Here is a 10,585-nt window from a genome sequence, read left to right as displayed (position 1 = left end):
AAGAATACAACTCTTGTCATCTTTTGGAGACTCAGCTGGCAAATCTCTAACTCAGGGGTCTCAAACATCCGGCACGGGGGCCATTTGCGGCCTGCCGGATGATAGTTTGTGGCCACCACCTTGCCTGCCCCCCCCCAAAGTGCCCACACACCTCTGCTGTCAAGAGTCAAAAAAACCGCCTCACCTTGCGCGTTGGCTCTCTCCCAAGACAGCATCTCTTGCACCCTCCAACCAGAACTGCAGCCTGCCAGGCAGCCCGCCTGTCTGCCAGCTAGCAGGCTGCAGTTCCATATGGAGAGCGCAAGAGGCACTGTCTTGGGAGAGAGTTGGAGAGCAAGGCGCACTGCCAGCCCTTTTCCCCGAGCGCCTGAGCCACCGCCGAGCAATGCCTGAGAGTGAAACTCAGTCCCAGCCTGTCCTCGAAGAGCGCCTCCAACAGTGCCGAAACAGCAGCTGCTGTTGCCGCCGGCTCTTCCAGGGAAGCGGCTCTCTGGCTCTCTTTCTCTTTTGGCACCCCCAGCACCAGCCCAGCAAGCGGCCCCCTCAGTAGTAGGATAGTGGTAGCTTTATTCAAACTCAATTTTGACAGGTGCCACGCCCCCTTTTGGGACCCTGGACCGGAAGGGGAGGGACTTCCGGCGCCTAGGCTGGACCCAGGCCCCTTCCGGCGGAAGGGGTGGTCCGAACGGTGACGTCAGGGGTTGTGGGGGTCCCCGTGGGCCTATAGGGGTCTTTCCCTAGAGGCCGGGGTCCCCCGTGACCCTAGGGGTGCCTGAGGATTGGACCCCGAGGGGTTGTGCCACCCCACGACCCCGTAGGCCAATGGGGAGCGGTTGGAGGTCCTTGGCTAGAAAAGGGGTGGTCGTAGACCATGTCTCGGCTTGCCCCAGCCCCCTGCGTGACGTCAGGGATTTCGGGTGGGCCCGTGAGCCTATAGGAGCCTTTTCCTAGAGGCAGGGGTCCCCCGTGACCCTGGGGTGGCCTGAGGATTGGTCCCCGAGGTTGCGTGCCACCCCACGACCCCGTAGACCAATGGGGAGCGGTTGGAGGGCCTTGGCTGGAAAAGGGGTGGTCGTAGGACATGCCCCGGCTTGTCCCTAGGCCCTGCAAGGGTGGGAAAGCCCCGGGGAGTTTGCTGAGAGGCTATAAAAACGTGGTTCGGGGACACTTCTGCGCGCTCTGTCAGCTCTTTGCAAAGGTCCTGCGGTTTTGTAGACATGGCGGAGAAGGAGAACAAAGCTCCGGAGCCCGTCCATAAGCCTGCGGGAAAAACCAGGAGACGCCTGCAGCCCAAAGCTTATTACAACGGACCGGTGGGGTTCTCTAGCCCCTTGTGTCCATTAGGAAATCCGGCAAGCCTAAAGAATAGCCTACCCAAAGACCCAGAAAAGTTAACAAGAGAAGTCAAGCCTGCAGAAGACGTTTTTGTTTTTTCTGCAAAGGCGAACCCGAAGCAGAAAAACACAAGAAAACTGGCCTGTACCATGTTGTGGGGCGATGAGGAAGATGATGAACAAGGTATAAAAAGAGATTTACCGGTCCATGGCAATGGTCCTGAGCAGCAAGTGTTGGCACAGCCTCCTGATGAAGGTTTTGAGAGTGCTGAAGAAAATGCAAGCTTTCTGGTAAGAACAATTCTCTTTTTAAAAGATGGACATTTAAACCTCTGTTATAAGGGGTGGGGGGGGGGTTGTGTTAAAACCGGTAGTTATGGCTATGTTAGTGATGTGGCTTTAAGTTCTTTTAAAACTTACTGAAATTATGTTTCATTCCCAAACACAGGATAAGACATTTATCTTGGAAGATGGCCTTGAGTGTGATTGCATTTATGGTCCCACGGCTCATCTGGAATCATCAGGGTTCATTGTTTCAAGAGAGAAACCATCCTAAATGAATATATAACCTTTAAAAAGCCTGTATTGTGTGTTTCTACCTTCTGTAAAAACTAAAATGCCTGTCCTATATTTTCTGTTATTTAGATGTATGCTTTTAATAAATATGCATTGTAAACCCTCATCGGGGTAGTCAAATGATGTAACTATTGCATTCTTAGGATTTCAGGTATCAGAGAATGCAGATCTAATGCACTGTCATGTCCTTCTCTGCTTCAGGAGGGAAATTATTATTTCTCACAACATAATAACCAATAAGATATATACTGTATTGTGCTTTTCTGCAAACATTGAGATTTAGATGTATGCGTTACAATATGGACTTTACTGTATATCATAATACTCACTTTATTGTGTTCATAACATGTATTGTGTATTTATACAAGCACTGTGATTTTTTTTAAAAAAAAAAATGTATGCGTTACAGCATCCTTTTAATAAAGAGCATAAATCCGCCATACACTGTTCTTTTATTAATTTTCCCTTTCTGATTAGCTTTCTAATATCAAAATATCACATTTTTTGGATCTAAATACCCTCCTAAAAACTGAAATCTTTAAAAACAGGGGTCATCCTGCTGACCTGTAAAATAACAGGACCTCTGTGGCTTAGATAAGCATAGTTCTGACGGCCTGCAAAATACAGACCCATCTGTTTGAGTAGATAAAAATAGTAACAATCTTAGGATGTGTAGACACTTCCCTTTGTCGTGTTCCCTTTCAAATTAGGTGCCAATGAGATAATGGGTAATCACTGTAAATCATGAAAAACAGCAGGGGTAGACTGCTGTTTCCCTCAGCTAACCACACAGAAACACAGGTCAGCTATTTACAGGCAGGGGTCACAGAATAAATTTATGCCACAAATGTAAAAATGCTTGAATTAAAAAGCAGATGATTTCATTAGAAGTATACAGAAATTCACCCTTAAATGGCCTGTAAAGATCATGGATTTTCGCAAAATCTTATAACCAAGAATTAAAAGAAAAGAAAAAAAAAAAAAAGTTATGATAAATGATAAACAAGTTGCCCCTTTTTAAAAATACATGTGAAACTAAATTTCAAAATACAGCATATGACTCCAAACGAACTCCCCGCCATATTAGGCGGTTGGATTGGCAAACAGACGTTATAGAACCTCAAAGTCACAGCAGCAGCAGTTTATGTATTTGTATACATTTTAGAATAGTATAAAACATTTTTATTCATCACAAGGAAGCAACTCAGTTTGGCTGTAAGGTGAAAAAATAAGTCATTTCTGTTTCCCAATGAAAATCTGTGGACATCAGGATCACTGAGATTTCAAAAACAGCAGCAACAGTTTATGTATTTGTATACATTTAGAATAGTATAAAACATTTTATTTATTACAATGAAGCAACTCCGTTTGGCTGTAAGGTGAAAAAATAAGTCATTTCTTTTTCCCAATGAAAATCTGTCAAGACATATTGAGGCTCCTAAAAATTTGTACAGCATCCTTTTAATAAAGAGCATAAATCCGCCATACACTGTTCTTTTATTAATTTACCCTTTCTGATTAGCGTTCTAATATCAAAGAATCACTTTTTTTTGGATCTAAATGCCACTCCTAAACTGAACTCTGAAAGAATAGTGGTCATCCTGCTGACCTGTAAAATAACAGGACATCTGTGGCTTAGATAAGCAAAGGCCTGGAGGCATCTGTTTGAGTAGATTAACATAGTCACATCCTTCAACAGGTAGCTGAATAGATAAGACAGCATGTGTATTCTCTTCCTTTCCTTTCAAATGGGTTGTTAATGAGGTGCCATTGTTTCACGGTAATTGTGTATCTTTCAATCCACATCATGATCGGCTGTTGTTTCCTGAAGCAGCATGAGTCGTGATCAGAAAAACTTTTGCTTCCCTTTCAAACGGTATATAAACTAGAGTTTTGAGCTGTCTTTTATCCGATCTTCTCTGTCCCTTGCCAAGACAAGCTAATAGGTGAGTAACTTTATACATCTATGAGATCTAATTCTTTTTAAAAATAGACCTGTCCTTTTTAAAATATGTATTCATTATGTGACTTTTTTTTTTCCCTAGGCTTTCAGCATTAATAACTCAACACGCCGAGATGGGTAAGAGATTGTTCTTTTAAAAAACTTATAGACATTGCGTAGAGTTTTAAATATATATTTTATTTACTGCATGGCAGAGAATATTTTTTTTTGTATTGCAAGCAGCCAGCTGAATAAATAATACCATCTTGATGGCGGGGTCATAGCTTGTCTTAGAAAGGTATTTAAACTTCTTTCCTGCAGGAGACAGAAATATGAAGCATTTTATGATTTTATAGAATAGATATTTATAAGCTGTTATTAAATTTGAATTTAGGAACAATACTTACGGTTATGAATTTCAAATTCCCTTGTCGCTGAGTTATACATGTCATGATATGCCGTGATAGAAAATCCATTTCATTCTCTGCCAAAAGCCGTATCTTCTTCTGAAAAAATCTGATTATGTATGATGCAAAAGATAAAAATGTAAAAATTCTTCCATAATTAATTTTATCCTGAAAAACGTATTGTCCAGTTAAAAAAATTGCAGAATTAACATCTGGCAGACTGCTTATCTGTATTTTCGCCAAAAATTCTTTTATGTCTCCTTCCAATTGTATTTGAATCAAAGAGTCTAGATTTTTTAATTGAAGGCTCATTTCTGATTTAGCCTCTGTATTTTCAGATTCTCTGCAATTAATTTTGAGATAATTTCGAACCAGACAATACAGCTGTGATTCAATAGCATCCATCTTGCAGTTTTTAAAAACAGGGATGTCAAATGTTCATCAGGCATGCCCTAACATGTTTCTGTTCTCTACAGCCGGGAATTCCAAGGAAAATAGCCCAGCATCCGATGCCTCCCTGGGTAAGCTCATTAACATATTGGGGGTTTAAGGAGGACTTTTTTACTTTTAAAATCCCTAATGATTTAGAAATACTGTTTCTTTTTCAGAGAAATATTTTCGCTATGAGGATGATGAATATTTTGCACAAAATGATCCTATTGTACCATCAACCAGCTATAATATTCCAAGGACGGACAGGTTCCAGTTTCGTGGTTATACTTTTAAAAGAGTAAATGTTGATCAGAGTAAGTTCTGTACATTTTCAGGGAAGACCTTTTTATCTGCCTGCGTTTTTAACGGGTGGGGTGGGGGTGGGGGGGGGTGGGTCCTCCCTTTAAAACAAATGTGTGTGTGTGTGGGGGGGGGGTGGGTGGGTGGGTGGGTGGGGTGTTAGAGAGAGAGAGAGAGAGAGACACAGAGAGAGAGAGAGAGCGCTGAAATGCAGCCTTTACAAGACCCATTATTTCTTTTCTAGGCCTCAATATGACGATCCCCCCCAAAAGATACAAGGAAGCTGAAAGACCGGTTCCTGGTAAATCAGCCAACATCCCAGCCTTGAAGGGGGGCAAAGCTGCCAGCGGGGGTAGGGGCAAAACCCCAGCGATCCCTCAGATGACGACAGATCTCAAGATACATGAAAGACCGGCCGGTATCAAATCCGCAAACCCACAGGTCTTGAAGGGACCCAAGCCGGTTGCTGACGGGAATGGTGGCCAAAATCCAGCGGCCCCTCAGATTGCAATGGATCCAAAGTATGGCGAAAGATCAGACGGCAGCAGACAGCGGAGTCCCCAGGCCAAGTCAACTAATGGAGATGGTAGCAAAAAGCTTGCAAATCCTCAAGCTGTGGAGGGTAGGAAAAAAGAGGGCATGGTTGAAATTGATGGAAAGGCTTTAGCTGTATACACCTCTAAAGTTGAATGTTGGTTTAAAAATTTTATGATGATTTTCAATGTGGTTAATGCGGCCAGAGCAAGTCTAAACCAAATTATGGACGAGGTCCCTGATATAAATGCCATTTGTGATGCTATTAAAAAAATGGATCATTTTTCTTGTGCAATGTCCTTTGAAATTCAAACAGGCCTAGGCTATCCTGATGTTAAACAGACAAACAGGAAGTATACAATGAGAAGGGCTCACCCTGGCCGTCAGTCTAGGGGGAGAAAAAGAAGGAAACCAAGCACAGCTAAACTGTACTGGCACAATAGAGTTGTTAAATTGTTACAAGGGGCCAAGAAACTGCTTGCACGTAGGAAAAGGTTATCTTTGCCTTCTAGCTGCACACAGTCTCAAGAACAATCTCCAAACGCTACCCTGCAGACACCAGAGAACTCTGGGGCGATTGGGGTTAACAGCCGAGAGTCGCTGGAATACCCACCAGGGTGCTCTTTACCTTCTAGCTGGGCCCTGTCTCAGGAGCAATTTCCAGACGCTGCCCTGCAGACACCTGAACATGAGGCAGAGACCCCTCCGGTGTATGCCGAAGTCACAAATAGGTGGGAGTGGGAAAATGAAAGATATAGCACCCTACACATAGCGCAAGAATTCCGGTTCGTAAATCTAGAACATGTGACCAGCTATGCACAAGCCGTTTCAGCATTACATTTAGCTGTTCAAGAGGTACTGGATCATGTTAATGAAAGCTTGGAGACGGGGGATTGTGTGCAGCTGAGATTTGAGGGTGGGAACATGCAGAGGCCTCTCTTTTCAGTGAAAAAGGTCAAGGGTGCTCTAGACGCTGACGAGTTTCTCTCCAACTTAGCAAATCTTTTGCAGAGTAATATGGAACTTTGTTTAGACGGTGTTTTACGATTAGTTGTAACCATTGTGAGACCTCCTAGGGGGGGCAGCCGCCCAAGAGCCTTACGCTCTATCCCCTATAGTGCAATTATAAATAAGAAAAGGAAACATCTAATCGATTTCACTGATGTAAACAGTAAACTATGCTTTGGAGCAAGCTTAGTTCGTGTAATGTCTAAAGAGGTCCCAACAGATGCAGAGTTGGCACATGGAGCTCTGCAATTGTATCAGGCAGTCCACTGGCCTGTAGACAAAGAGGTTTCTTTGTCTGACATCCCTCTTTTTGAGGACCACTTACAGGTCAATATCCAGATTGCACACTATGGCAACAAAGGCTGGGGCTTGTTTAAACCACAAGGACACAAGTATACACAAACGTATACGTTGCTTCTCCATGATAATCACTTTTATGGAGTTCTTAATATAAAGGGACTCTTTGGGGCTCGTAATTACTGTCAATATTGCCACAAATTGTACTCTCATATTCATGACTGTATATTTTTCTGTAGACTCTGTCTAAGAAAAGATTGCGCTTCTAATGTGAACATCATGAAGAAGTGTAAGTGTTGCAAAATGAAATGCAGGTCGAGAGAATGCTTAGAATTACACACCAAGCTGGCGGCAGAGAACAAGGTACCCTGTACTTATAGAAAGTTTTGTGAGGACTGCGGTCGTTTTCAAAATGCAGAGCATTTCACAAAGGACTGTATAGGCAGGGTATGTAATATCTGCTGGGCTCCTAGGGGAGAAGAGGTAAACCACTTCTGTTTCATGCGCCCACTTAAAGAGCCAAAGATCTCAACCCATTATATATTTTATGATATAGAATCAAGACAAGACACGGGGTTACACATCCCCAATTATTGTTACGCCAGATCTTTTTGGGGTGAGACTGTGCGACACTTTAAAAAAGAGGCTTCTGTGAAAAAGGGGGTGCCCGATTGGATAAAGGATATCCTTGAACAGGATGCTGAGGAGGAAGAGGAGGAGGAGGAGAGTGAAGAATATGATGATGATAACAGTTCATATAGCGAGAGCATTGTGGAGCCTGACTCTGGCAACACCAAGAAAAAAGGTGAGAAAAAAAAGGCATGGCCTTATGATAAATCATGGGAATTCAGAGGCGAGTCATGCATCGAGGCTTTTATTCGGACTTTCACAGAAGGGAGGGTTTTTGAGGGCACAACGTTTATAGCCCATAATTCAAAAGGTTATGATGGATATTTCATTCTCAATCAGCTAGTCAAAGAAAAATTAGAGGTAGAACTTATTACTCAAGGTGGAAAACTTATAACAATAGCCGTGCCGGCTCTTGATATAAAATTCCTGGATTCTCTATGTCATTTACCAATGGGGTTATCAAAATTACCCAAATGCCTAGGCCTCAGGCAGGAGTCTAAGGGTTATTTCCCTCATTACTTCAACACCCCTGAAAATGAACAGTATGAGGGTCCCCTACCACCACCCGAAGCTTATGGAGTGCAACACATGATGCCTTCTGAGCAGAAGGCTTTCTTAAAGTGGCATGAGGAGAATAAGACAAAAACCTTCAACCTGCAGCGAGAATTGGCTGCCTACTGCCAGCAGGATGTTAACATCCTGGTACAGGCCTGCACAAAGTATCGCCATGAAATTATGACCCTGACAAAGAAGAGGGTGAAAGGGTACGACGGGGAATATGAATGGTTTGCCATAGACCCTCTTCAATACCCCACCCTAGCTGGCGTGTGTCTTAGCATGTACAAGTTCAAATTTCTGGAGAAAAATAAAATAGCAATCCCACATCCAGACAACTATCACCGCCAGTGCAAACGCTATTCATCTGCATCGATACAGTGGCTGTCTTATATTGCCCATAAAGAAAAAACCAGGGTACAGCACGCCTTGAATGGTGGAGAAATTTGTATCGATTCTCTTTATGTAGATGGTTATATGGTTCTTAACGGCAGGGGCATATGTTTAGAGTTCCTGGGGTGTTTTTTCCACGGCTGTGCCCTCTGTTACCATTCTGAGGATTGGAATCCTCTGTTAGGGAAAACCTATGGGGCTCTTTTCAATGCCACACAGGAAAGGACAGCCGTTTTGAGAAGCAAGGGCTTTGAAGTCAGATCAATTTGGGAGCACGAATGGAAAGAGATGGTGAGAAACGACAACGATGTCAAAAATTACCTTGCTACAGCTGATTTTCCAGATCCCTTAGCACCTAGGGATGCTCTCTTTGGGGGTCGTACAAACGCGATCCGTTTGTACTACAGAGCTAAACCGGGAGAGCAAATTCTTTACTATGATTTTACCAGCCTTTACCCCTATGTCAACAAAACTAAAGAGTACCCTCTGGGGCACCCCAAAATCATATATGAGAATTTTGAGCCTGTGACTGCCTACTTTGGTATCGTAAAGGCAAAAATCTCACCACCTAGAGGCCTCTTTTTTCCAGTTTTGCCAGCCAGGATTGGTGGAAAACTTATGTTTGTGCTGTGTGCCGCCTGTGCAGAAAGCAGCCAGAGAACCCCTTGTGAACATACCGATGAGGAGAGAGCTTTGACGGGGACCTGGTGTACTATAGAACTGAATGTAGCCATAAAAAAGGGGTACAAGGTTGTGAAAATCTTTGAGGTATGGCATTTTGAAAACAGATCGGATGAACTGTTTTCAGATTACATGAAGCTGCACCTTCGCCACAAACAGGAGGCATCAGGCTATCCCTCGTGGTGTGTCAGTGAGGCAGATAAAAACAAATATATTGCTGATTATGAACAGAAAGAGGGTATAACCCTACGTAAAGATAAAATTGCTGTAAACCCCGCAAAAAGACAGATTGCCAAGCTGTTTCTAAACTCTCTGTGGGGTAAGTTTGGTCAGAGAACGAATCTGCCTAACACTCAGGTGGTCAGAGATCCGGATGAATATTTCAACCTCTTATTTTCAGAGTCTTACAAAGTGTCCATGTTTGAATTTTTGGCGGATGATGCTGTCTGTGTGTCATGGAAACATGCGACTGACAGATTAACCACCAAGGGTAGGAAAAATGAATTCATAGCCTGCTTTACCACAGCTTATGCACGTCTTGAGCTTTACAACCTGCTTGACAAACTGCAGGATAGAGTTCTTTATCACGATACTGACTCTGTTATTTTTGTACAACGGGAGGGTGAATGGAAACCCTCCTTAGGGGACTACCTGGGGGACCTCACGAGTGAGGTTCCTGAAGGCATGCATATTACAGAATTTGTGTCCGGAGGACCAAAAACGTACGGGTATAAAATCTGTGACGGTAGTGCGTGCATGAAGGTCAAAGGGATCACACTGAATGTGACTAACTCTGAAAAAATTAATTTTGACAGTCTCAAGGATTTGGTTTTTACGTACGCTTCTGACAACCGAGATGGTTCGCTCCGTGAAATAGTGGTAGAGCAGCCAGGTATTGTCAGGGATAAGCGGCAGTGGTTGATTCATACAAAGCTTTTAAGGAAAACTCAAAAGGTGGTTTATGACAAAAGAGTGATTGTCGAAGACTTTAAAACCCTACCTTATGGCTACTGAACTAAATACGTTGTGGGTTCATCCTTTTTCAGCTATCCTAGCAGGACCCAGTGGTTGTGGAAAAACATTTTTTATTAAGAATATGCTTGACAACGCGCGCAATGTATTTTCTGACATGCCTGAAAATATTATCTGGTGTTATGGATGCTGGCAACCTGTATATAAGACTCTTCTCTGTAAATATCCCTGTATTCGTTTTGTAGAAGGCTTGCCGGAAAAGTTTGATGATGATGTTCTGTTACCCCCCACTAAAATAAACTTCTTGATTTTAGACGACTTGATGCAGTCTGCCTCTGATAATAAGGAAGTGGAAAAGTTATTTACACAATATGTGCATCACAGGAACGTAAGTGTTTTTTTAATTACTCAGAACATTTTTTCCCAGGGAAAATCTGCCCGATCCATTAGTCTGAACGCAAAGTTTTTAGTCCTCTTTAAAAACCCCAGGGATAAGCAGCAAATTGCCACACTAGCCCGTCAGA

General features: G+C 43.1%; 1 protein-coding gene across 3 annotated transcripts; it reads left to right on the top strand.

Moving 5' to 3' along the window:
* The first annotated feature begins 547 nt into the window (after positions 1 to 547).
* Positions 548 to 10,378, top strand: LOC140703714 (uncharacterized). Of its 3 annotated transcripts, XM_078384986.1 has the most exons (6): positions 548 to 1,625; positions 1,783 to 3,856; positions 3,956 to 3,990; positions 4,736 to 4,780; positions 4,868 to 5,005; positions 5,236 to 10,378. In XM_078384986.1, the coding sequence occupies exons 3-6, from the start codon at positions 3,987 to 3,989 to the stop codon at positions 10,101 to 10,103; spliced, it is 5,055 nt and encodes a 1,684-aa protein (XP_078241112.1). In that variant the 5' UTR covers positions 548 to 1,625; positions 1,783 to 3,856; positions 3,956 to 3,986; the 3' UTR covers positions 10,104 to 10,378. The 3 variants fall into 3 exon arrangements, with proteins under 3 accessions (XP_078241112.1, XP_078241111.1, XP_078241110.1); XM_078384985.1 differs by having other exon boundaries at positions 1,783 to 3,990; XM_078384984.1 differs by lacking the exons at positions 548 to 1,625; positions 1,783 to 3,856; positions 3,956 to 3,990 and having other exon boundaries at positions 4,687 to 4,780.
* The last annotated feature ends 207 nt before the right edge of the window (positions 10,379 to 10,585 follow it).

Source organism: Pogona vitticeps, chromosome 2 (assembly GCF_051106095.1).
Source record: "Pogona vitticeps strain Pit_001003342236 chromosome 2, PviZW2.1, whole genome shotgun sequence".
NCBI classification, from domain to species: Eukaryota; Metazoa; Chordata; class Lepidosauria; order Squamata; family Agamidae; genus Pogona; species Pogona vitticeps.
The sequence above is the reverse complement of the archived record's forward strand: the minus strand, read 5'-3'. Positions and strand labels throughout refer to the sequence as shown.

Excerpts from the sequence above, each read along its gene's own strand:
- LOC140703714 (XM_078384984.1), top strand. The coding sequence starts at position 4,687 with ATGTCAAATGTTCATCAGGCATGCCCTAACATGTTTCTGTTCTCTACA. Across the intron at positions 4,781-4,867 it reads AGCATCCGATGCCTCCCTGG|AGAAATATTTTCGCTATGAG; the intron begins GTAAGCTCATTA and ends TTTCTTTTTCAG. Across the intron at positions 5,006-5,235 it reads AAGAGTAAATGTTGATCAGA|GCCTCAATATGACGATCCCC; the intron begins GTAAGTTCTGTA and ends TTTCTTTTCTAG.